The sequence below is a fragment of the Pseudophryne corroboree genome, chromosome 3 (genome assembly GCF_028390025.1).
Source record: "Pseudophryne corroboree isolate aPseCor3 chromosome 3, aPseCor3.hap2, whole genome shotgun sequence".
Taxonomy (NCBI): domain Eukaryota; kingdom Metazoa; phylum Chordata; class Amphibia; order Anura; family Myobatrachidae; genus Pseudophryne; species Pseudophryne corroboree.
In genome coordinates this window covers 625,387,957-625,415,565 of record NC_086446.1, presented here as the reverse complement: position 1 = coordinate 625,415,565, position 27,609 = coordinate 625,387,957, and the positions used below count along the sequence as shown (strand labels likewise).

The following is a 27,609-nucleotide window of genomic DNA, read 5'->3' as shown; positions in this document are numbered from 1 at the left end:
ATCCCGGCAATCACAATGCCGACCCTGGGATCCCGTACAGCACTATAATACTGGCACCACAGGCTTTTCTCACTCTATTGGTGCCCACGACACCCAGAGAAGGAGAATATAACCTGTGGTGAACGCAGCAAGCCACCGTGCCCACAGCATGGCAAGCGTAGCGAGCCCACAAGGGGCTAACTAGCGCTCGCCACGCTGGTGGCATCCTGATGGCCGGGATGATGCTGTCGGTATACAGATGTCCGCATCGGTATCACATACAGATTCAGTTAATCTGTGTATGACGCTGCAAAAACTATGTGGCGCCATAATAATATGTGTATGTACTCAGAGGAAATGGCTCTTTTCTTATATTTACAATTAGAAACTTTGCGGAGATGCAATCATGTATCCTAATTATTTATAGCTGCCCAAAATGTAGAACCCATGCTAAAGTTCTGAAGTAGACGTACCTGATATCGGTGGGCTCACCAAGTACGGAACTGCATGGAGAAAGAACACCACACCAAGGGCAGATGATAGACTGGCTGTACCCACAACATCCCCGGTCACAACAGGAATCAAAGCCACATAGGCACCATCAAAATAACCAAATGTAACAGAGAAAGGCACAAGTAATTGGAAGCACGTTAGAACTGGAAGGAAAAGGCAGCTCAGGCCGTCCATTGCCACTGCTATGAGGTAGCATATGTATCGGTGCTTTTTCAGGAACCTGCAGAAAAATAAAGTTTCAGGTCATTTATGTACTATTACATATTAATGTAATTATTCATTATTAAGTTTTATTAGAAAAAGAAAATGCACAACATAGATTTTTCAGTCTTATTGCTAAATACTTTATAGTTACTTTCAAAAGAATGTTATTAGTTGCCAGTATAAAGTAATGTTTAAATAAACTTACATTTTATATCCTGTTGTGAGGTTATTTCACATCTGATCTTTATTGATTACAATTCCTATAATGAAGCTGGCGCAAGCAGGGCCCTCTCTAGCCTTTGCATTAGCCTATATCTGTATGGAATCTAATGTAATACATTATAATTAGTCCTTGTGAATTGTTTTTCCATTATAAAACAAAAACCGGATTCCTATATATTATTGGTCACAGTGGGGGCCCAGAAAAGTGTAATTACTTAACATTGCATACCGGAAAGATTTTTGGGGTCTTTTTATAAATATTCTCTTTCGTGACATTGGCTTCGATAAGGGCCCATTCTGGTGGAGAGAGAGAAGTAAACTATGCTCAAATGGTGCACGCCACCCCTAGGCGGGCGTTGTTGCCTACTTTGCACTTACAGTAACTCTGTTGACAAGACTATAAACACTATCCTTTAAGCTCACTGGCTAGGTATTCTTTCCTCAGAACTGTTCTCTGTTCCCCACATTCAACCTGTATCCAAATCATGTTACATACAGCAAAGAAACAACCAGAATTCGTCCATATTTTGTACAAGACACTACCAAAACTCCAATTCATGCTCTTAGTATCTCCGCATTGACTATTGCAACTCCCTCCTTACTGGTTTCCCCGAACCGGTCAATTACCAAATCTATTTTAAATCCATTATATAGACCATAGGTGGGCATTTCTTTCAGCTGGGAGGCCACCAAACACTTTCCATCGAATGTGTGTGTGCGTGTGTGTGTGTGTGTGTGTGTGTGTGTGTGTGTGTGTGTGTGTGTGTGTGTGTGTGTGTATGTGTGTGCGCGTGCCCTTCCTTATTATGGGAGGGATGTACTATGCCTTTCACATATTAATAATGGGGACAGGTAACAATAAATATAAATGTCTAAAAACCACTATAAGCCAGTAACTAAAAAAGACAAAACAGTGATGAGAACAAAGAAACAGCAACCAGTATTATGCGGTTATCAACAATATTAGCAGCTCCTGTCTCTCCCTGGACACCATTACCAGTTTATCCCCTCCATCCCTTCCTGGTCAAAGTTACCAGCTCCCCCCCATCCTGGATAAAACTATCAGCTCCCTCCTCCCCAGACAGAATTACCATCTTCTCCCCAAGACAAAGGTTCCAGCTTCCCTTCCCTGGTAGAATTGGCAGCTCCCCTCCTCCCCTGACACCCCGCATACTGGGCACCCCTGCCCCCTTGCCAGGCATGTCTCGCTGCCCTCTGCAAACCAAGCATGTTACTTAGATGCTCTTCTTCGAGTCCAGATTCAGTGCTGTGCATGTACTCAAACTGCCCACTGCCTTCCGCCCGAATCCATGCTGACACACTACCATTTGGTTCCACCCCCAACACGCCTAGCGTCTGACGTCACTGGTAATTCCGGTCGGCTGTACCCAATGTGACCAGGATTCCTCAGAGCTGCCCTCAGCTTGTAGGTAATGCAGCACAATGACAAGCAGCTCAGCCAGTCAACCCACCTACAACTTCGCACCGATGGAAGGCAGCAGGCCGGCCAGGATCAGTTTACGTGTCGCATCCAGCCCGCGATCCGTATTTTGCCCACCCATATCTACGGTGTTCCTTCTCACAAATTGTTCTCCTGCTGCTACTGTTCTGCTCTGCGCACTCCCTGTACTGACTGCCTATATTTTGACAATCCCATCTAGAATGTTCTACTAACATACAAGGCCATAAACAACACTGAACCAACATGCATATCCATACCTCCCAACTGTCGGGACTGTCCCGCTGTCCCACCCGTGGGCGGGGGGTGGGGGGGGGGGCAGTTGGGAAGCTCCTGCACTTGGGCTGCTCTGCTTCACAGCGTCTATTCAGTGGAAACAGGAGGAGAGGGGGCATGCCAGCAGCTCACAGAGCGCTGGGCATGCCCCCTCAGTGACGAAAACGGTGGCGTAGCTCACGATTACGGGTCCTCCTGCGAAGCCATGCTCTCTTTCCACAGGACATGCCCCCTTTTCGGACGGAGCGCACGCAGATGTCTTTCCTTGCCATAGGCAAATGTTGGGAGGTATGCATATCTACATTTTTTAAATGATCCAAACTTGACCACTCTGATCTGCATATTATCTGTGTCCTACCCCACATACCACCTGTTAGATGCACCTAACATATATAAGGGGAGATATACTAAGCTGTGGGGATTGATAAAGTGGAGTAGTTGCCCAAAACCAGCCAATCAATGTCTAACTGTTATTTTAAAAAAACAATGCCGTTTATTATTTCTATAAAATATGACTTTATCTCTGTCTTCTACACAGTTCATACAGATTTGTAACCCTTTCTACACATTAATGCATCTGTGTTGTACTTTTGTAATTCTGCCTCTTGACTTCAATAAAAACATTTTGGAAAAAAAACCTGTACTAGATAAATTACAGAAGCTGATTGTTGCTTTAAGCAACTTCTCCACTTTATCTCTCTCCAAGGTTTGATACATCTCCCCAACAGTACCAAACACATTTTTCACATTGCAATCTGCTTTGACCAAAATGACATATTTGGCATTTAAACACCTAAATCAAATTTTTAGTGGGCAATTCAATTGTTTGCGATAATAATTAAAGCTATCCAATTGTTTTGGGCGCCCCCTAATTATCTCGCTTATCGTGGCCAATCAGTCAGTGTTTAGCCATGTAAGGCGGCTAAACATGACTAAACTAATGGGCGCGACAGGCAAAAAGTGCGGCTTTGGTGCACAAACAGCCGTCTTCTCTGTTTGTGCACCCTGAAGGGTGCGAGCTGAGATGGGACTATCGCCAGAGACTGATTTAGGGGCCTGCCTGCCCTTAGGCACAACAGTATGGGTTTGCCCTTCCCCCCAAAAAATAAAATAAAAAATAAAAAGTATACAAATAGTATACAATATAATAATGTGTGGCCAGAGACTACATTACAGGATTAAGTAATTTTAAGATATACATATAGGAGCTCATTTAAAATACCCAGCCGGGCAAAATAAAATGTTATGTTAATAAAAATAAGTGTTTAAACAAAGCCATATCGAGGGGAATTCAAATGTTTGAAAAGTCGGTTGGGTGTCTGTTTTTAAAAAAACAGACACCCAACTGACTTCTCAAACATTTGAATTCCCCCCTATGTGTGAAGAGAGGGGACAGGTGGGGGCAGCTGGGAGTTCTTTGATTTAGTGGGGGTGATGGAAGGGATCGGCGGTACAGCGATGGCGGGGCCTCGATGGTGGGGGCATTTGGGGATTCTGTGATGGGGGTGCAGTGATGAGAGAGTGAGTAGGGGAGGGTCGGGAGTGCCACGACGGGAGTGAGGTTTGGGGGCTCGGGGGTTTCATGATGGGGACAAGCTAATGAACCAGGGACTCAGGGGAGGAAGCTGATGAGAGCAGTGAGAAACAGGAAGAAGGGGGGCAATGTGTGTGCAGTGGTGCAAGTGGGCGAGTACACGCGGGTGCGGAGTACCATTAAGAATTTAGCCGCGGGTATTCCGTACCCACCGCTGCCGGGTCGCCGCTCAGTGCGCTCACCAAAGACGCCATTACCTCTGTGCGCCTCCGCCCCCGAGGCCTCCTCTTCCCTGCCTGCACCAACCGCAACCCCTGCCGGATGCTGTTTACTGTTCCTCCTCCTCCCAGTGTAGCACTCCGCTTGCTGGGCAGAGTTTTGCAAAGTAACATGGTTACGTTTTGCCGTTGTGACATCACAACCCCACGCATGGAGCACACTGTGGTCCTCTCCACGAAGGGAATCTAGACGCTACTGCTGAAGAGGGGGACATTGCGGAGCAGCAGGTGGCAGACACTATTATAGATCCAGCACAGGACCACCCAGCCCCTAGGGAAGGAGAAGGCAGGAGGCTGCTGCAGCAGCACAGCGAGTGACTCTGCATTTAGTCTACTCACAGACTGGGCATTACAATCTGTGTGGGGCATAATATGGGGCAGGGGGTATTACTGTGTGGGGCCTAATATGTATGGTGCAGGGGGCATTACTGTGTGGGGTCTAATATGCATGGCGTAAGGAGCATTACTGTGTGGGGTATAATATGGAGTCAGCTGCATTATTGTGTGAGGCTTAATATGTAGTCAGCTGCATGACTGTGTGGGTCATAACAAGGGGCATTACTGTGTGGGGCTTAATATGGTGGAATTTTTTATTTCCTGTGGTGGCCGAGGTCTGTTGATGTAGAGTCAAACACTGGGGTGTAAGGCAGTGCTGCAAGTATGGCGGTACGGCGTACCGGCAAGAAATTCCCAGCTGGTACGCCATACCACCGGGACGCCACCTTGCAGACACCAGGTGTTGGAGAGTGGAGAGCGCAGCATGTGCCTCTCCTGCCCCTTTCCTGCCTGCCCAGTCACTCTTGAGTCCCCTGAGTCCGACGACGACGTGCACTGAAACGCCAGTTCGTGAGCCAATCAGAGCTTGCGGACCAGCAGCCAATCAGGAGCTGCCACTGCCGGACCGCAAGCCCTGATTGGCTTGCGGACCGGAGCCAGATCTAATATACAGGATGCCGCTGCTGCTGGAGGACTCGGAAACCAAACTGAGAGCAGGAGAGGGGCAGGAGAAGCGGGTGCTTCGCTCTCCTCTCCCCAGCAGCAGGCCAGCAGCAGAAGACAGTGCCAGCCCTAGGCAGAAGCAACAACGGTGAGTTGTACTGCTGGAGCATATCTGGCACTCTGAGGGGCATGAATGAAAAAGGGGGTATGGACCTTTGGAGAGAGCAAAGGACCAAAGAAAGACAACTATAGGCCTTTTCCTGGGCACACTTGAAAAGAATGAAATGATGAAATTATTAAAAATTAACCTTTATTAATATATACTTAAGAAAAAACGAGAGCTGGCATGGGTGTTTTGAAAAAGCATAAGTGTTTGCCAGCACCAATGTGCCTGTTATGGGCAAGGTTGTATCATAGATGAGCGAAAATAAATGTTCCTTCATCCACAAGAAAATTTATGCATATCTTCCATACATAGGAGTTTTGGATGAATGAGTTCACTACGTCGATTCCAAATGTAATCTGACAAATACTATAGACCAGTAATTAGATTGATATAATGAGTCCCATATAGCTTTGGCTGTTGGAGAGTAAAATGGCGATCGTGTGATCAAGCTCTCGGAGCGAAACGTACGTCACTTCCGGTGACGGCGCCCGAACTTCCGGTTGTACGGACCGCGGCCGCCGGCGCCTCGCTACTCGATTCCCGCTGATCTGAGGGTCTCCAGAAGAGGTCAGGGTAAGACAGCCCTTGGCCTTTAGCCAGAAACGGGCTCATTCTGCCCAAACCAGCTGCTCCCCCCTTTTCCTCTCCCCACAGGGCCAAATACGCACTTTCCCATTTAACAGTGGGAAGTCAGATAAGATACACAGACTGAAAGAGAGATACATATAGCCAATCATATGCAATTATATACTTATACATTTATGATTATTATGTTCAAATCTCTGTCTTCTTGGCATATAACTACTGGGTAAAGGTGGGGATGGATTACTCCTCTCACAAAGGGACATTTGTATTTTTCTATACATGCTTTAATTAAATAATTCTGACATTGATCTTACTATAGACACAACATACAGATATATTTTTCTGTCCTGATTTTTCTGTCCTGATTATTTCAAAAAGGTTAATTTCAAACCCTTCTGCCTGAGTCCTTATTCCACTACTGTGGGCACCATCAAGCCCTTTCGCTGTCCAGGCTAATTGGGAGTATATTTTCTCCTTAACAGTATTTCCTTCAGGACTGCACGGGTAACATTACTATTTGAAGTCAGAAATACTACTGATTAGACTTCACAGCAAAAAAACTCATAATACCCTTACAAACTGTGATTGATTTTGGGTGCGCCTAGGAGACATATTTACCTACGGTCAGACCGCACTGAGTATGCCCAAACTCGTCTGATCTTGGAAGCCAAGCACTGCAGGGCCTGGTCAGTACCTGGATGGGGAACCACCAGGGAATACTAGGTACCGTAGGTATTTTACTCTCCAACAGCCAAAGCTATATGGGACTCATTATATCAATCTAATTACTGGTCTATAGTATTTGTCAGATTACATTTGGAATCGACGTAGTGAACTCATTCACCCAAAACTCCTATGTATGGAAGATATGCATAAATTTTCTTGTGGATGAAGGATCATTTATTTTCGCTCATCTATGATACAACCTTGCCCATAACAGGCACATTGGTGCTGGCAAACACTTATGCTCTTTCAAAACATTCATGCCAGCTCTCGTTTTTTCTTAAGTATATATTAATAAAGGTTAATTTTTAATAATTTCATCATTTCATTCTTTTCAAGTGTGCCCAGGAAAAGGCCTATAGTTGTCTTTCTTTGGTCCTTTGCTCTCTCCAAAGGTCCATACCCCCTTTTTCATAGTTGTCTTAAACTATCTTCCTGGAGCACCACCAACTACTTGCTGAATTTATTATTACCAGTAGGCACTCATGTTGGTTTAATGTATCATCATACTAAATTTACTAAATTGAAATTGTAATATCCTGTGCAGATTTATTTCCTTTTTGCTAAGACTCTGAGGGGCATATCTGGCAAAGTGGGGGCATATGTGGCACTGTGGGGGGCATATCTGGCACTCTGGGGGCATATGTGTATCTGGCACTGTGGGGGCATATCTAGCACTGTGGGGGCATGTGTATCTGCCAAAGTGGGGGCATATCTGGACAGAGGGGGCATATTTGGCACTGTGGGGGCCTATGTGTATCTGGCACTCTGGGGCAAAGTGTATCTGGCACTCTGGGCCAATGTGTATCTGGCACTGTAGGGGCATATATGGCACTACTGGGGCATTTGTGCATCTGGCACCGTGGGGCATTTGTGCATCTGGCACTGTAGGAGCATATCTGGCACGTTGGGGGCTTATCTGGCACTGTGGAGGCATAAGTGTATCTGGCACTATTGGGGTCATATGTGTATCTGCCCCACCCCATATGTGTATCACTCCCCCATTTTCATTGCCCATGCCCCATGTGGCATTTGGCCACACCCATTTTTTTGGTGTGTGCACACAGTACCTATAAGTATTTTTTTTCTTCTTGCACCACTGTGTGTGTGTCCCATTGCTGCCACTCCATATCTGCTGTCTAATTGCATGATTTCTCTTTGATGACCCCCTGTCCAGTCTTTCCCACAGCTGGATCTTACCTGCTGGCCGGCTTTGCACGGTGGGAGTTCCACGTACAGAGAGCCAGCATCATGGAGGGGTGGAGGGAGACCTGCTGTGCCGCCCCTAGGCACATGCCTTACGTGCATAGTGGGAAATCCAGCACTGACTGTAGTGGGTGTCTGATCAGAGCAACAATTGAATGGCTCCAATAGCCCATTACTGTAGACAATATCACCAACAATTGAATAGGTCCAAGAGACGCCCATTACTGTAGACAATATCATCAACAATTGAATAGCCCCCATATTGTCCTACAGACTAGAAGCTTAGGCATTCTTTTCTCTGTCTGTTTTTTAACACCCAGTGGGAGATGTATTAAGTGGAGTACAGTAATTGCCCAAAGCAAAGTGTGCTACATAAATGATAGCAGCTAACTGGCTGCTTTAGGCAGTTTCTCTAGTTTACCACTCCCCCTGTCTCCATGTATTACTATTTTTGTTACCATTTGTAAAGAACTACAGAATGTGATGCTTGCTGCTATATAAATAAATGATAGTGTATACAAATAATAAAATTGCATATTTTAGAAACATTTGATCTCAAATTTTGTGTGGATCTGTTAAAACAAGAATGAAAAAAATGGATTTTGTGCAAAATACAATGTTTTTGTACAGTAGCATGGAGTGTTCTAAGGTTTCTTATTTAACACCTCTGATAGAATACAAGTCAAATAGCCACATGACTCACTAGAGGGCGCCACAATCATATGTATTTTTATGCTGTGCTCAAGTAGAATGTATTGTAATAATAAGTATTATAATAATAATAATAATAATAATAATAACAATAATAACTGTATTTATATAGTTCTCTTTCTCCAGCAGGACTTAAAGCACTTAGAATAACTGTTAGCAGTGAGTCCATTTGAAACGTGAACATGAATCGTGTAACATGTTAATTGATTGTAGTAACATTTGTTGAGTATAGAGGGGCTCCTATTTTTCTTAACATTTCTTGAATATACAGGGGCTCATAAACAGCTGGGGATGCGGTCAATTTACCTACAATTAAAATCCTGACGGTCAAAATCCCGACAATGTCAAAATACCAACATGGTCAAAATACCAACATTTAAAATACAGACAAGGTCAAAATACCGACATTTAAAATGTCGACCGGTCAAAAAGTCTACATGAGCTTTTCATGATTTTTTTATTGAAACCGACTTGTTCATACTTTACCATCCCAGTGGACCTGGAGGGGGAATATAATAGTGTGCCGAACGCTTATATGATGTCCATGTCAACCTATGTCGACATACACACAAAAAACAATGAAAACTCGTGTCGACTTTTTGACCTGTCGACATTTTAAATGCCGGAATTTTGAACTTGTCGGTATTTTAAATGTCAGTATTTTGACCTTGATGGGATTTTGACCATCGGTCAATTGTTGTCGGGGTTTTGACCGTCGGGATTTTGATTGTAGGTATTTCATACTGATCCCAACAGCTGGACATAAGTCAGTTCTTTTGAGTAAAGTATGCATGGTCATGCTGAACATGTACAAACATACAACTCATACGTGTAAACAATGTGAATGCATGAAGATTTTTTCATATTGTTGACAAGGATCCTCTTATGCCTGGAGAGGCTGAATGACGACAGACAGGGATAGTCACATATAGGACGAGTACAATAAGGGGGGCTTCACATAAGTGTTACACAAATAGATGTTGATGCCTGCAGCAGCATGTAGGGTGCAAAAGGGCTGGTATAATAATGGGCCTGGGCCCTCATTCAGCATCAATTGCTAAACTGCAAAAATGCAAATCACCCGATTATCACCAGACTGCACATGCACGGCAAAGGTGAAGGTCGCATTACGACTGCTGTGCATTCACAGGCTTAGTGAGATGTGATTGCAAATTGATTGACGGGAAGTGACCGTTTGTGGGAGGTAACATAGCATTTGTGGGGAGTGGTTGGTAAAATGCAGGTGTGTCATGGATGTTTTAGGGGCATATATCTGACATCACCTGCAATCGCTTCCGATAAAAAACATGGCGCCGGTGCAACTACATCAGCATTATTCTGAGTAGACATGGGTCAACCGCAACTGTCGATGGTACATGGGCCCTCATTCCGAGTTGTTCGCTCGCAAGGCGAATGTAGCAGAGTTACACACGCTAAGCCGCCGCCTACTGGGAGTGAATCTTAGCTTCTTAAAATTGCGACCGACGTACGCGCAATATTGCGATTACAAACGAGTTAGCAGTTTCAGAGTAGCTCCAGACTTACTCTGCCTGTGCGATCATTTCAGTGCTTGTCGTTCCTGGTTGACGTCACAAACACACCCAGCGTTCGCCCAGGCACTCCCACCGTTTCCCCGGCCACTCCTGCGTTTTTTCCGGAAACGGTAGCGTTTTCAGCCACACGCCCCTGAAACGCCGTGTATCCGCCCAGTAACACCCATTTCCTGTCAATCACATTACGATCGCCGGAGCGAAGAAAAAGCCGTGAGTAAAAATACTTTCATCATAGTAAAGTTACTTGGCGCAGTCGCAGTGCGAACATTGCGCATGCGTACTAAGCGGATTTTCACTGCGATGCGATGAAAAATACCGAGCGAACAACTCGGAATGAGGGCCATGGATCGCAATTCTGCAAATGCACACTCAGAGTAGAGCGTGGTCATCTTTACCATATCACATGCGATTTTTAGCAGTAGCAGTTTTGAGACAGTCGCAAGTTCAATCTCAATAGCGATCCATGCTGAATGAGGGCCCTGATTCGGATTTGGAAGTAAAGCAAAAAAAGCAAGTAACTGTGGGGGTTATTCAGACTAGGCTGCATTAGCGGCCTGCTGCGTAGTTTGCCAATGCCGGCAAACTGCGAATACGCAGCGGCAGCACAGTGGCTGCTTGAACACACACATTGCGGCCGCATCCCTGATGGATGCGACCGTAATGTAATTGACAGAGGCGGGCATTTTCGGGGCAGCGATGCTGCCTTGGGGGGCGGGGAAAATGGGGACCGTTTTCGGGGCTGCTGCGTGACGTCAAATGATACTATCATTTGTGTCATTGCTGCCCCCTCTTTAATGCAGTTTGCAAAATTACATTGTTGGGAAGCAGTGATGTGCAGTGAGGTGAGTTAGAGGCTCACCCACCTGTCATACTCCAGTGTACTGCATAGTTTTGTCTATAAAAATGATAAGAAACATACAAAAAATATATTATAAATATCATCTTTGTGGTATTCTAATAATTTTTATAGTCAAAACTCTGGACTATACTGGGGTATAACAGGGGAGGCTTTGGTTCCCTGCCTACCTTGCCCGCACGTCTCTGATCAAAACTCACAAAATTTCTAGCTGTATATACTGCTGCACCTTTGTATAACGCCCTCATGAACCCTCGGGTTCATATATGTGCGTGTGGAAATCTGTCTCTGATACTAGCCAGTGCCACCCCAGCTATTTACCTCACCATGACCACACGTCACTGCAGGGGAGAGGTCATGATGACGTGATTCATATCAAACCATGTCATCATTTTTCCAGCACCACCCACTTCAAGGGAAATGAAAGAGAGTTGCCCACTAGCCAGAAGAACCCAATTAACGTCAGGAGTCAGTGAGCAATCATGGTGTAGGCTAAGGTATATATATTTCAGCTGAGAGCCTAAATGCACCTGACTCATCATATAACATTAGTTGTGTCATTTCCTATATATGTAAATTGGCCCCAGTTTTATTCTTTATGTAGTATCTAGTACACTTTATCACTATCTACCCCATGCTGATGTATACCCCTGTCCATTCTGTTCATACGCTATTAAACGTTGTTACCAAAATATATACAACCTACTATAGGTTATAGAACCTCTGAGTAAATTGTTACAAACTAGCAAATTAACTGAGATTAACGGAACTGTTAATCTAATAGCCATTTTAGAATATATTTGAATATAGAGGATCTGATTATGAAAATCATTAAATACTGAATATAGCAAATTGCACTTATTTGAATTTATGTGCCCCAGTTTTTAGAATATATATCCATTTATACATTTTATAATACTACTTTTATATTTACTTCATATAGCTGTTACACCTCCAGGATCTATAGTTGTTCATTGTAATCATATAACACTACCAGTATAAAACACTGCTATCACATAATATTTCTTTCTTTCACACTTCTAACACCAATTATTTGTATTTGTCTGAACAGATTTTATAACTTTATAAGGAATAAATGGAAATTACCTTCTGTCGGTGAGCCATCCAAAGGTGATATTACCAACAATGTCTATCACGCCAAGAATAGACATTAAGAAGGCAGCTTGTTGGTGGCTCACGCCAACACTGAGAGCATAGGGCACTAGGTAGACAAATGGAGGGCTGCATCCATATGCTAGAAATAGGAAGGATATGGCTAGTATGATGAAGTTTGGTTTCAGCAGGAAGCTATACTCCTTTTGAGAACAGTAACATAAACTCTTGTGAGTGCATTCTTGACTCAGAGGTGAACATGTGGAAGATGGAATGTTGCTTTCCTTTGGCTCATTTGAGCTGTGCTCCTTCAGGTTTATAGGTCGCATTAAAGCACCACAGACACAAAGATTGGCAACAAAACCGCCAAGGATGAGTAATGCTCCGCGCCAGGAAAACTGTTCAATTAGCAGCTGAACCACAGGGGCTAAAATAAAGGTGCCGATCCCACTTCCAGACATGGCAATTCCATAGGCCAAGGCTTTTCTCTTGTTAAAGTACTTTCCCACCATGGCAATGGCAGGACTGTAGCAAAGTGCAAATCCAAGACCTAGAATAATAGGAATAAAGATTACTACTGAACAATAAGTAGATAATATAAACCATTTGGCTACACTATTTGGCCATACCGTAGATGTATATAATAGTAGACAAAATGTATAACCATCAGATCCTGCTATTCACAATTCTTCTCTATATTCCTCAGCTCCCCATTCTATATTTCTATATCTCTTCTTCCAATCGATACTGTAGCTTCTTAATCAGAGTTAACCTTACACTTTCTATTACAGCCAAAGCCTAGCCCCTTAATCAGACCCACACTTATACCTTGTATTCCATCTTATTTCTGGCCCATTAATCTGTGGCACCTTATACTTTGTCTTCTATCCAATCTCTAGCACGTTACTTAGAGGAACATTTATATCATAGGTCAGACAATCCCTAGCCTATCCCTACTCAGTCCTACACTTACACCTTGTATCCAGCCAATCCTAGCTCCCTAATTAGAAGCACAATTACACCTTGTATTATAGCCAATTCCTAACTCAGACCTCATCGACTTACACCCTGTATTCCAGCCAATAGCTGAAACACAATAGCTTCCTAATTAGAGGCATTTTTACACTTTGTATTCTAGCCAATCTATAGCCCGATAATCAGATCCACCTTACACTGTATTCCAGCCAACCCCCAGCCTCCTAATTAGAGACATGTGTTACTGTATACTGTGGTGCCCATTAAACGTCATGTTCTTGTGGAATGTATTATGCAATAGGATAAACAGTGCTTGCTGTACACATCATCATATTTAAAAATGTTTTAAAACTGATATAAAAGCAAACACTGACTAGTCTGTTGATGCAGGTGCCTCTATGATGCACGTTTCCTTTGTAAATGTCTGGCAGGTTTCCACGCAAAAACAATAGTAATGCCAAATTATTAATACTCTCCTCTAGGAGACCAAATACTAAGCTTATAATACCACGGCTGCTCTAAGCTAATAATGGATGTTATTATTCTCGTTTCCATTTAGCCAGTGAAAAAGCTAATTTAAGCCAACAATCATCTGGCATCTGTTTATTGAACCATAACACAGTTTGCAAATCAGTTTTTAGCTTTCATCTAAATAAATATATTGTAAGATACTGGAACAGTGCAATGGTATAGGCTTACTGAAGACCCATCACATTTTTTTTATTCAGTATACTCTACTATCTACATATCATATCCATCTATGCGTATATGTTATTATTTAGCCTTCTGGGAGCCTTATGATGGGGTGTTAGCAAAGTATTGATTCTTTCCTCAGTAAATAACTGTAAAGTGGGGCAAAGATTAGAAACAAACTCTAGCCAATCCAGGCATTAGAATGCTGTGCTCACATGCCTAAGCCAATCTTCAGCCAGTCAGAGCACTAGGATGCTTACATGCCTCAGCCAATCTTCAGCCAGTCAGAGCACTAGGATGCTTACATGCCTAAGCCAATCTTCAGCCAGTCAGAGCACTAGGATGCTTACATGCCTAAGCCAATCTTCAGCCAGTCAGAGCTCTAGGATGGTCACAGGGCAAGGCCAGTTTGTTCCAATTATTTATTTAGAACACAATAATTAAAACATAATATAGGCTGCAGCTAAGCAAACAATAAAGTAGACATGTTGCTCACTTCTCTATATAACATAAAGAGGCTAATACAAATTTGAACGTATTTTTCCAGGACATACTGTATATTGCATGTTTTCGCTCTCCACATTCTCCAGAACCTTGTGTATGCAAGTACAGGCAATGTAAACTTGTGTGCAAAGCAAACGCATCTAGGGGGTCATTCGAGTTGATCGCTTGCTAGCTACTTTTAGCAGCCGTGCAAACGCATAGTCGTCGCCCACGGGGGAGTGTATTTTCGCTTTGCAAGTGTGCGAACGCCTTTGCAGCTGAGCGCAGCAAAAACATTTTGTGCAGTTTCAGAGTAGCTCTGGACTTACTCAGTCCTTGCAATCAGTTCGGTCCTTTTGGTGCTGGAATTGACGTCAGACACCCGCCCTGCAAACGCCTGGACGCGGCTGCGTTTTCCAAACACTCCCAGAAAACGGTCAGTTGACACCCATAAACTCCCTCTTTCTGTCAATCACCTTGTGTTCGGCTGTGCGAATGGAATCTTCTCTAATTCCATTGCCCAGCACCGATCCTCTTTGTATCCGTACGATGCGCCTGTGCATTGAGGTGCATAAGCATGCGCAGTTTTGCAGTTTTTTTTTACCTGATCGCTGCGCTGCGAAAATCGGCAGCGAGCGATCAACTCGGAATGACCCCCCTCACTTGTAAATGAAGGAGTGTAAGTAGGCTGTAAGAGGGTGTTCTTACATAGGCTAAGATAATAGATGGCGTGTAGAGAAGATTGCAGGCTCTGCAAAATTGCGCATACACGTAATTACTCCTGTTTTCAGGAATACTTATGATTTAGCGGCTGGCGGGTTGCCAGCTTTCCATATCCCGACAGCAGCATCCTGCCCACCAGAATGTCGGCAGCGAGGTGAGTGCAATGAGTCCCCTTGCAAGAGCGCTACACTCACCATGCTGCGGGCTTAGTGGCTACAGGATCTATCGTAGACACCTACGAGTGGGAATGGTCCTGCTTTGCCGTGATCCAGACAGCCGGCAAATTGAACGGATCGCTGTTTTCAGATGGATCGGAATAGGGCTGGTGTAAATGCGCACTGATAACGAAGATAACTATGAAAACAAGTGCACAAATAGGGGTGGTCCAGCTGCAGAGATGCATAGAACGCCACAAAAATGCGAACATGTTCAAAGATCATACATATGGTGTTCTTTCCTGGCTGACCATTAATGCAAGTTTGTTTTACATTTTTATCACTAAGGACTCAAGGAGAGAAGATTGATTATGTAGCAAACAGGTTACACTAAGTTGTTTGCATAGCGATGGCAGTTTCTACTTAAATAAAACTACAAGATATAATTTACAGCTGCAGTTCAATAAATAATGTATAATAGTAAAGACCTGCCAATCTAATTTGACACTTGTTATAATGAGGGCAGCAGCCTAAACCAGTGACCCCTGCAAAGGGACGAGGTATTTACAGCTGTGCTGAGCAAGTCGCCACCCCCCAGGCAAGCACAAGATGTGACAAGGAAGGGGTCAGCGGGACATTAAGGTACTGGAATGCAGAGGTATAACAAGACTATCTGGGTCTATTCAGGTGGAAGATGAGTGGTCTAAATACAGTCAGTGTAGGAGACAGCAGAGCAAATGGGAAACATTCTAGGTTCAGGGTAGGCAGCTAAGAAAGAAAAGTCTAGAAACAGGCCAAGGTCAGGATTGGATAAATCAGAGTAGTCAAAACAGCCCTGGTCAATAACAGTAATCATCAGATTAGTAGCAGCAGGTTCAAGTTCAATCATGATAACAGACAATATCACCAGAACTGGATGGGTTGACTTCCTGTCTCATATACCCGCTGACCCTCCAACATGACCCCTTCCACCAAGTTCAAAATGCTCTTCTCCTGGACTTCCCACTTAATTTATTTTTACAGTAACCTGTGCTGAACTGATGAATTGACAAGAAGGGTGTTTTCAACACAGGTGACTACAATCATACATTATGTGGGAAATTCAGGAGCAGACCATTTTGTACCTGATGGAAGGGGCCATGTTGGAGGGCCTTTACCCGCACATACAGGTGATTGGCTGTGACCAGATATGGGGAAGAGAGTAGGGATTGTTCAGAAAGCTCAAGTACATCAGACGCAAGCATTAAACGCCATGTTGTGGCTCAAATGGCTGGAGCATTTGTCTCAGGTCCGCAATGTTTAAATCCGACTTAATATATCTGTGTTTTACATTTGCAGGACCACTATACCATGCTATAGGTATGTGCATTACACTGACTGCGCGTGCTGCTTTAAATATTCAGCTGCAACCTGCTGAGAAGCGACAGTTTACAAAAGCCACAGCTTTCAATATCCTTAGGATTCGGAGTTAGATGCAACTGCCCAGTATTAGTGTACTACAAGCAGGATTTTCCCCAAATTCCAAACAAAAAAATATTACATTTTCATCCCTCAAATTGTGACGTTATAACCAAGTACACATTTGCAGTTTTAGTTGTATTTAGTCCTACCGCTAATACCCCTTTCAGACAGCATTAAGCGGGTCGTACCTGAGACTTCCTTCCCGGGTACAACCCATTTGAGACCCCTTTCAGGCTGGCCGCCCTACCCGGCATATTGCCAGGTTGGTGACATCAGATGCAACGCATCCCGGAGGCGGCACTTGGTGATCAGATGATCTCCAAGCGCCACCTGTTCCTATAGTGTGAACAGGTGCTGGGTCACAGACACCCGGGTTAAACTTGTTTTCAACCCTGGGCAATTCCAGGGTTGAATTCCTGGGTCGCTTTACCCGGGTTATTTCCTCTGGCCCCTTTTGCACTGCAAAAAAAACCTAGGTTGCTGCACGGTCATATGCAATAACCCGAGTTATTTTTGGCAGTGTGAATGGGGTATAAGAGAGGTGAAATTACTCTTATGTTATAAAGCTGATTAGATAATCATTTTTTTTTTAAATGAAAGAAAGCAAACGGAGAGCTGAGCCAGAAGTCTTGAATGTGTTCTGCTATTGCATGCTCTTAGGTTTTAGTAAATGTGTGCCATTTGCCAGACATTGTAAGACATGTAAGTTAAAAGATAGATAACTCTGTTAGTGTTGCAATTTATGTAATCATTAATTTTATCCCAAATCCGTGGAGTCTGTACTATGTTCAGGTATACAACACATGAGCAGTCATACCTACAGTAAGTTGCTTCTGACATGCAACTAAATTAACTAAAAAATGATGTCATTTTGTCACTTAGTATCTGTCCCTGGAATTTGTTTTCAATGACGTCACCATAAAAAGAAACTAAAAAGGTTTTATAGCAGATATTACCTGTGAGGACTCCGAGTGTGAGGTAGAGGTACTCCAGGCTTGTAGCAAACGAACTGAGGATGAGTCCCGTGGAAGCCAGTAGCCCACCGAGAATGATTCCCATTTGACATGAGACATGATTACTCACATAGCTTCCAAGGGGGGCTGCACATAGGAATGAAACCATTATAACATAAAATAAGATGTATATATATATATATATATATATATATAACACCTATAATTAGGTGCATTTTGACAATTTGTGTAGTTGTTCAGTCAAACATTGTTATATATTGTAGCAGTGACGTGCGGTGGGGTGAGGCAGAGCCTGTCCTGTCATATTAACATGTAAACCAGAATCTTGACTATATGCACTATATGAAAAATACAAAGACTATATTACAAATATCTTCTTTGTATTAGTCTAATCATTTTTATATTCAGAACTCTGGAGTAAAAAGTCTATGGCGCCTACCTTGCCCATACATCTCTGATCAAAACTTACCACACTGTTCCACCTTTGTTTAGTGCCCAGATGAACCCTTGTGTTCTTATATTGGGTCGGATGTAATGATGCCCAAGTTCGGCACCCGTGCGGAACACCCACCAAACATGTATTTTTTTTTAGAAGAGGCAATAACTTACAAGGCTAAACCATGCTTTGTAAGGGATTGCCTCTTTAAAAAAGCCCTTGTAAGTGATTGCCCCTTTAAAAAAAACGTCAGAGTTCGGCCGGCATCCCGCACAGCTGCCGAACTCAGGCGTCATTACATTCAGCCCATTGTGTGTAAATCTGGCTTTGGTACTAGCCGTGCCTCCCCTGCCATTCACCGCACGTCCCTGTTTTGTAGCCCATATCAGGCAGTAAGATACATACAAGAGTATACGGTATTGTGGCACTGGTACCAAAGCTATTTATCTTATAATATCAGGCTGCATTATTTATTAGGATGGCACAAATACAGAAAGCTAACAATTTCTCCTGGTGACACTTATCATCAATCTACCAGTGCACCACTCTATTACATCAGCTAGCTTGTCCAACATCAATCACCCCACACACAGGAAAACAATATCCTTATAAAGCCTAAGATCCACCCCAGCTCTATCCTAATTGACTGGTGCTACACCTATATTTTCTTCTCCCAGTCCCTTACAACTCCCTCCTTTCTTGACTTGCCCTGGTGATCTGCTTGACATGTCTGAATGCAGTCATGCCTTGAGATCTGTGAGGAGTGAGAGAAACCCTAACCCTAATCTCCTCCAAAAGTATGTGGCAAGTCTGTTAATTTGCCATAGTATGTAGATTATATCCCCAATGAAGCCCTTAACAAGGATGAAACACATTGGATATTTAGTAAATTAAGTCAACCTGGTCTGAGTTTGCTTTTACCATAGATGGGTGCTTTATTTAATGACCAACACTGAGTGGAGATCAGTTAAATTCCCTGCAATCCCCACTGGTCACCAATGCATCTTATGTAGAGGAGCAGTACAGGAAATAGATCACGAGCTCTTTGAAGAAGATCTTAGTGAATATTTCACTGTGGTTGCATGGTACTACATAGGCAATACTGCAGATAAGTATAACTGTAGGTAAAGATTTATTGATGCACAAACATTGTTTCATTTATGCAAAAGGTTTCATGCTGAAACCAATAAGGAACATTGGACAAAAATATATTGAAAGTGAAAACATATTGAAATCATATAGATCATATTTGGTATATTAATTCATTTTCAGCAACAAAGAAACTGAGGGGGTCATTCCGAGTTGATCGTAGCTGTGCCAAATTTAGTGCCCCCCCCCCCCCCGCATAAATAAAAAAGCATCGCACAGCAGCGATGCTCTTGTATTCGTGGAGTAACTCAGCCACCGCGGCACGCCCCCCCAACGGTCCGGCCACGCCTGTGTTGGTTGGACCACGCCTACTAAACGGCGGCTTAACGCCCCCATTCAGCCCCCTCCCGCCCAGCGACCTCCTCTGTCTCAGAGGCGATCGCTAGGCAGCGACGACAAACTGCACTGCGACAAACTGCAGCGAGCGTTCGGGTCGGAATGACCCCCTGAATTCGATGTGTCCTCATACATCTAGCCTCAATTCGCAGCGCAACGGGAAAAGCCTGGCGTAAGTGACCCGCCAGGTCCCATGCTACTCTGCTAGTGTTGGACATTTCTTTTTGCCGAAAAAGCATCTTAAGCACAACGCAATGCAATTAATTTGATATGTGATACTTGTATATTGTGTGTGAATTATGGGGCTCGTTATTTTTTCTCGCAACGGAGCGATTAGTCGCTAATGCGCATGCGCAATGTCCGCAGTGCGACTGCGCCAAGTAAATTTGCTATGCAGTTAGGAATTTTACTCACGGCATTACAAGGTTTTTTCATCGTTCTGGTGATCGGAGTGTGATTGACAGGAAGTGGGTGTTTCTGGGCGGAAACTGGCCGTTTTATGGGAGTGTGTGAAAAAACGCTGCCGTTTCTGGGAAAAACGCGGGAGTGGCTGGAGAAACGGAGGAGTGTCTGGGCGAACGCTGGGTGTGTTTGTGACGTCAAACCAGGAACGACAAGCACTGAACTGATCGCACTGGAAGAGTAAGTCTCGAGCTACTCAGAAACTGCACAGAGAAGTATTTTCGCAATATTGCAAATCTTTCATTCGCAATTTTGATAAGCTAAGATTCACTCCCAGTAGGTGGCGGCTTAGCGTGTGCAAAGCTGCTAAAAGCAGCTTGCGAGCGAACAACTCGGAATGAGGGCCTATACCCATTTCACATCACCAATGGTGGATCCCACCCGGGAATTGGAAACGGGTCCTTCATGGCTGGGACCTGGCATTGAATCCTAACAGCAGGCTTCCCGACCCGGCAATATGCCTTGCCAGGTTGCCATAGAGGCGGGGGGGTGAAGCCGGGGGCGGAGGCGGTGCTGGGAGATGAGCTCATCTCCGCACCCCCTCTCCCTATGTAGTAAACGGGCCCCAGGTCGCATCGACCCGGAACCCATTCACACTGCCACTGACCCAGTATGCAACCCGGGAATAACACTGCTTTATTCACGGGTTGAATTACCAGGTCACGCGACCCGGGAATTCTCCATGGCCCTTTTCACACCGCACAGCAACCCATGTCGACCCGGCAATATGCGGGGTCAATACCAGGTTATTTGTGTGGTGTGAGAGGGGCATGAGTCTGTATACGAAGCACAAAGGAACTTGCATTGGAAAATAGCTGTGGCTGCTACATTGTAGCACTTTGTATGCAGAATCAAAGACTCAGTCATAGAAGTGTTACATATCAAATTAGTCATACTAAAGATAATTTCTTTAAGAAAAAGGCCTATTTATACGAAAGTACCTACTGAGCAAAACAGAAACTAAAATAGATACTCTGATAAGCATAGTTTAATGTTAATAATAAAATTTCCCCCTTAATTAAACATTTTTAAAAACTGGTGGCAGCTATAATCAGCACAAATCTTTACACCAGGCTAAATAGAGTAGCAAATGTTATGCCTCTTAAAGGGCTGATCTGAGAGTGCAGACTATACTTAATTAAAGGGGAAAACGAAGGATGGAACAGTGATTGTTCCGTCCTTCATTACATCACTCTGATCAGTATGGGTGGTCTTCAGGTTGCCAGCGGCCGGGCTCCCGGCGACCACCATACCGGAGCCGGAATCCCGACCGCCGGCATACCGACATCTTTTCTCCCTATTGGGGTTCCACTACCCCCCTGGAGGGAGAATAGGATAGTGTGGCGCACTTAGCTCGCCACCGTGCCCGCAGCGTGGCGAGTGCAGCGAGCCCGCAAGGGGCTCATTTGCACTCGCCCAGCTGTCAGGATGCTGGTGGTCGGGATTCCAGCGCCGGCATGCTGGTCGCCGGGACCCCGACCGCCGGCAAACTATACTACACCCGAACAGTACTGCAGATACAATATGTTGGCAGGCATATCGGCCAGGTAGAAATCGTTCTGATGTGTAGCCGGCACTCTGAAAAACAGACCCCAAAGTAACAACCAACCAGCTCCTAACTGTCATCTGTCAAACACAGCCTATAACATGACAGTTAGGAGCTGATTGACTGGTGCTTTAGCTCTCTCCACTGTATCACCCTCCAAGGCTTAGTAAATAGATCCAATGTCCCTATTAGTCCCCATACACCTGTCACATGTTTTTACGGTTAAGAAACTAACCTACATACCAGCATACCTCCCAACATGACCCTCTCCAGGAGGGACAGAATGCTCTGCTCCTGGACTTCCCTCTTAATTTAGGATTCCCATAACCTGTGCTGAAACACCTTTCTTATCCATTAACCTGTTCAACACAGGTGCCGGCAATCATACTTTAAGAGGGAAGTCCAGGAGCAGAGCATTGTGTCCCTCCTGGAGAGGGTCGTGTTGGGAGGTATGTACCAGGGACGTGTGGTGAGCTATACACACTCACTTTGACACAGTAACCTTCACACCTAAGTCCTTTTCAAAGACCAGGTTTGTCTATATAAAAATACTGCTTTCTGCAAACCAAAGAACTTCCAAAGCATAAGTTTGGAACATAAGAGACACTCAGACTATTTCCACTACAGCATTCACTGTGTGTATGATCTAAAAATACTCCTGATTTGTGATAATGAGTCTGTTGAAATCAGCAGGATAATTATTTGTCATTTTCAGAAATGAAACTATGCTAACATATCCCAGTGACACCGTAAGTGACCCCAATTAGCCTACTGGTGTGTGGTCAACTTAAGACAACATAAGCAACGACATGCCATCTTTTAAGATATTTAAAAACAGATATTTTTTCAACAGGGGGTCATGAATAAGGATTTGAGATAAAACAACTTGGTCTTAAGTTTTAACAGATCAGTTACATCCCTTATGAATTAACTACTACATTTATGCCCTTATTTATCAATGAGTGATAAATTTCATTGTGATAAATTGCACCAGCCAATCAACTCTCAACTTCCATGTCACAGACTGGGTTTGAAAAATGGCAGTTAGGAGCAGATAGGCTGGTGCAATTTATCACTCACAGTGAAATGTATCACTCATTGATAAATAAGGACATTACTTTGATAAAATACAAGGCAAAAGTGTTTAAACAGTGAGCCAAGAACCTGCTTTAGATGTTGTTACTGTTTACATGTTGTGGGGGAGATGTATCAAATCTTGGAGAGTGATAAAGTGAAGAGAGATAAAGTAATGATCTGAGTTTGAAAAATGACAGCTAGAAGCTGATTTGTTCATACTTTATATCTCTCCAAGCTCCTCAATCTTTCATACAGGAAACCTGGAATTTGGCTATTTTCATATTAAGCATGCACAATGATGTTGAGATATCTCTGCTTTGTGTTACTTACCACATAACATAGTAGCGCAGTCAACAATGGAATGTATCCAAGCTGTTCTCGAATAGTCTTGACCAAAATATATTTGGAACTCAACAAAGAATATTGAGATACATCTACAAAACACAGGTGACATACAGACAGTAAATAGGTGCCCCATCAATTACTAGTCAAGTCTAATATAAAATGTAACTGTACAAAATGTAACTTGTAGAACCTCTTTGGAAAGTATTTCTACAGTACATGTGTTTGCATCAAATCAGCTCCATCTTTTTGGCATTGTGCTACATCTATAGTCATGTTAATGTTAAAATAGTGTCCTAAGCATTAAGAATCATGAATACATTTGAAAGCATTAGGAAAGGAAGCAATCTGGGTGAGTATTAGTAAGTGTAAGGATGGGGCATGAGAGATGGGATGGTTATCTGAGAGCATACTTGCCTACATTCTGAATATCCTCTCCGGGAGATGCCCAGAGAGGAGAAGCAGGTGGGCGGCAACGGGGCGAGACGGTCCAATACCATTATTAGGCCCCATCCCCTCACAGGGAATATAACGGTATGGGATCGCATTTGCATGGGGGGGTAATACAATGATGCAATTAGCATATAATTGCATAATTAGGCTCCACCCCCTCTGCCGGGGTTCACGGTTGGGCAGAATGCTGGAGGAGTGCCCAGTGCCCACTTTTCCAGGGCTGCGTGGGGCTTACCGAAAAATCAGGTTTCTTCCGCAGGATCCAAGAAAGTAAGCAAGTATGTTTGTGAGAGAATTTTAGTCAGAATTACGTTTGTTTTCAGAATAGGGGTAATACTGTAACTGCATGCTTGGAGAATGATGGAAAGATACAAGTGGATGTTAATCAGGGCTGGGATGACCACAAGACAAAGTGATTACTTGAGGCAGTCAAACAGTCTTGAAGCAAACTGGTGCTATAAAAAGCATAACAGTCTTTAGTGAGACTTTTTACTTTTATTTTATGACATTTTTTATTTGTACTATCTGAAACTAATCTTATTTCAGTTTACTGTTTAATGTTTCTTTATAACTGTTTAGATACGATGTATGGTTTGAACTAGTGATAAAAGTGTATATTGCAATATTTGTATTTTGTACACTTATCTCCATGACAGTTTGCTACTGTAACTATTTAAAAAGCACAAAGTATGTTTGCTTAACTCTATATCTAACTGTTGCGTCAATCTGTTTGGACATTCTTATTTTATGTAACTCACATTATGTGAGTAAGGTATTTGGCCCATGAGTATCACAGTGTCACAAACGCCACTCTCATAGACAACTCACATTCCTGGAAACCTAGGGGGTCATTCAGATCTGATCGCTGCTGTGCGTTTTCGCACAGCGGCCGATCAGATCCTAACAGCGCATGTGTCTGAGCCGTCATGCATACAAGCGTCAGACAGCTACAGCGGGCTTTGCCGGTCAACGATGGGATGGTGTGAAGGACCAATTTGCACGGGTGTACACAAGGTGATTGACAGGAGGAGGCCATATGTGGGTGGCAACTGACCGTTTACAGCAGGGGTGGGGAACCTTTGGCCCTCCAGCTGCTGATGAACTACACATACCAGCATGCCTTGCTACAGTTTTTCTATTTGGCCATGCTAAAACTGTTGCAGGGCATGATGGGATGTGTAGTTCAACAACAGCTCGAGGGCCGAAGGTTCCCCATCCCTGGTTTACAGGGAGTGTACGGAAAAACACAGGCGTGTCCAAGCGTTTTATGGGAGGGTGTCTGACGTTAGCTGCAGCCCCGATCAGCAGGATTCAATCGCACGAGTAAGTCCTGGGCTGCGCAGAGACTGCACAAACTGATTTTTAGCAGCTCTGCTACACAGTACTATAGGCGGCGACTATCTGATCGCAGGGCAGCAAAAAACGCAACCCAGAGATCAGATCTGAATTAGGCCCCAAGTATTTTACCCAATTAGAATTACAGTGTAATAGACACTATGGGGGAATTCAATTGTTTTAGGCATCTAATTTTCCTGACTAAACAGGACTGTTAAGACGCCCAAATAATTATAATAATTCAATTGATGTTTGGGCGCACATCCATATCACACATGTCATGCCCAAACAGACAGGGTTTAGTCTTGTAAAACAGCTAAACGCATCTAAAGTCCTGCTATGGGAGTCCAAACTACTGTTTGTATGCCCAAAGTGACGAGTTTGCATACATTTTTTCTGGCACCCCAGGAGGCTGCGAGAAAAAAAAATGTGTCCTCCGTGACGGCTGGCGCCCAAACAGCAGAACAATTGAATTTCTGCCATCGGGCGCCATCTGGTGGTGGCCACGATAAAAACAATTGAATTCCCCACTATTTCTAGTGGATTTTTAAAGAAAATATTTAACTGTTCCTATCATCGCCGGAGAGCAGTGACGTCACAAGGGGGGTGCGGGGAGTGCGGCCCGCTACCGGGTGTCACCCACCGAGGGGTGACACCAAAATGCCGGCTCCTGTCACTGAGAAGGAGCCTGCACTGTAGAAAGAACACTCCGCAGGAGGCAGCCCGCACCTCACGAACCCCGCAAGTGACAAAAAATGGAGGTCAGGACGCTAAGCCTCGCCCATCCCGCTTAGCCCCGCACACTTTCCGGAAGCCATGCCCACTTTTTCTCCGGCGCCGCACTGGGTGCAAACAAAGTAAGTGATGCCTCTGCCGGACAGTATTTTTACTTTCACGGCCTACTCACAGGGTCTAGTTGTGAGACACTTTCCCGTAGCTGCTGATTGGAATATACCATTTATATTTTTCCATGCTGCCTACTTATACCCCTTTCATACCAAAATTGTCACTGAACACGGGTTTCAAGCCATGTCATAGCAGCTTGAAGCCCATTCACACCACATGTCAGGTTATTGCCTGGGTTTCCCTCTGCCGGAGCTTTGAGATGACATTGTCTCCATGCACCAGTGAGCCAGCTCTCGATAGGGTGTTAACAGGACCTGGGTCGGATGACACGAGTCATCCATTCTCCTGTGTACAACCCTGCAAGCTACCTGCGTTGGATCCTCATGTCACTGAAGCTGTGCTATTTTACGGGGACTCTTTCACACTGACATACCTCCCAACTGTCCCGATTTTCGCGGGACAGTCCCGTTTTTTGGGGACTGTCCCGCTGTCCCACCCGCGGGCCGCAGTGTCCCGCGGTGGGGGGGGGGCAGTTGGGAGGCTCCGTCTCTCGCATCCCTGCTTAGCAGAGCAGCGGTGTGTCTATACAGTGCAGACAGAGAGAGAGGGGGCATGCCAGCGGCTCACAAAGTGATGAAAACGGGGCGTGGCTCGCGATCGCGGGTCCTCCGCAAAGCCACACCCCTTTTCCATAGGCCACGTCCCCTTTTCGGGAGCGCACGCAGCTTCGCCGCGCGTCTGTCCCTCTTGTCGACGGGACAAAGTTGGGAGGTATGCACTGAGCCGCTGCCCAAGTTAACCCAGCACTAGGCCGGGTTGAACCGGTGGTGTGAGAGGGATATAAGTGTGGTCTGCACTGTCAGATAAGCCATTTAAGAGGCATAAAACTTGCAGCTCTATTTAGCCTGATGTAAAGATTTGTGCTGAATATAACTGCCACCAGCACGCACATTACTGTTTTTAAAAATGTTTAATTAAGGGGGGGGGGGGGGATATTTGTGCCCGCTCCTTACCAACCATCAAAAATATATAATGGTAACCAGTAGCAGTGTTTATAGTCTGTGCTGGTTGCAGAAAATGGAATGGGGTAAGTCTGCAAGCAGCAGCAGGCCTCAAGGTTTAACCACTGTTAAATTGTAATATCATAGACTTTTAGCAGTACTTTACCGCTGTTAATAGGGTCGCAATCAGGCCCTGTGTCACTCATCTAATGTTTCACATGCTCCCTAACCATTGGTGCCCTCGGGTCACATAATGGTGCTGCCAGTGTGAGTGCCTTCCCTGGCAGCTTAGTATTAATATGAAATGCATCATTAGAAATGGACATCAGTAACCACTGGCTAGCACCATGTTTTGGATCCGATGGAAATGCTTTTTTCCATCGGATCCACTTTTACAGTGGGTGGGTGACAGAGCACCAATATCACATTATTATTATTATCACACTATCCCTGTCTCTTCCTGAATCTTCTTTCAATTTACAGCAAACTTCTTGCCACGCCTTTCGAGTGGAATTTCTATCTTTATAAATATCTTGTGTTTTGTCCCACCAAACTGGTCTGGCCTCCACTAATGTTATTAGCCTCTCAGTATCTATGTCAAACTTCTCAGTCATGTTGATAGTCAAGTACCACTAAACTCTTGAGATGGACTTGTGGGCGGGGAGAAGCTGTACAAGCTTACAGCTCGCTGGAAAAAAACTGGTGGGTGTGAAAGGAGCAATAGAAGTATGTGATTCAGTGACTTGCAGGGACGGCACGGTCACGGATATTGTCATTGGATATTTCTGGCTGAAAGCCCCCACGTGTAACAATACTTAATTAAAAAACACACAGGGAAAAAAAAA

General features: G+C 44.3%; 1 protein-coding gene and 1 pseudogene across 4 annotated transcripts in view; one reads left to right on the top strand and one right to left on the bottom strand.

Moving 5' to 3' along the window:
* SLC16A12 (solute carrier family 16 member 12) overlaps positions 1 to 27,609 on the bottom strand; it is a 164,323-nt gene that overhangs the window by 4,666 nt on the left and 132,048 nt on the right. For all 4 annotated transcript variants that reach the window (XM_063963711.1, XM_063963712.1, XM_063963710.1 and 1 more), the window contains exons 3-6: positions 23,118 to 23,221; positions 17,764 to 17,907; positions 12,312 to 12,867; positions 453 to 712 (exon numbers count right to left, since the gene is read on the bottom strand). In XM_063963711.1, coding sequence (XP_063819781.1) covers positions 453 to 712; positions 12,312 to 12,867; positions 17,764 to 17,907; positions 23,118 to 23,221 — 1,064 coding nt within the window. The remainder of the gene's footprint in view (positions 1 to 452; positions 713 to 12,311; positions 12,868 to 17,763; positions 17,908 to 23,117; positions 23,222 to 27,609) is intronic.
* LOC134895980 (5S ribosomal RNA) lies at positions 6,772 to 6,890 on the top strand (annotated as a pseudogene).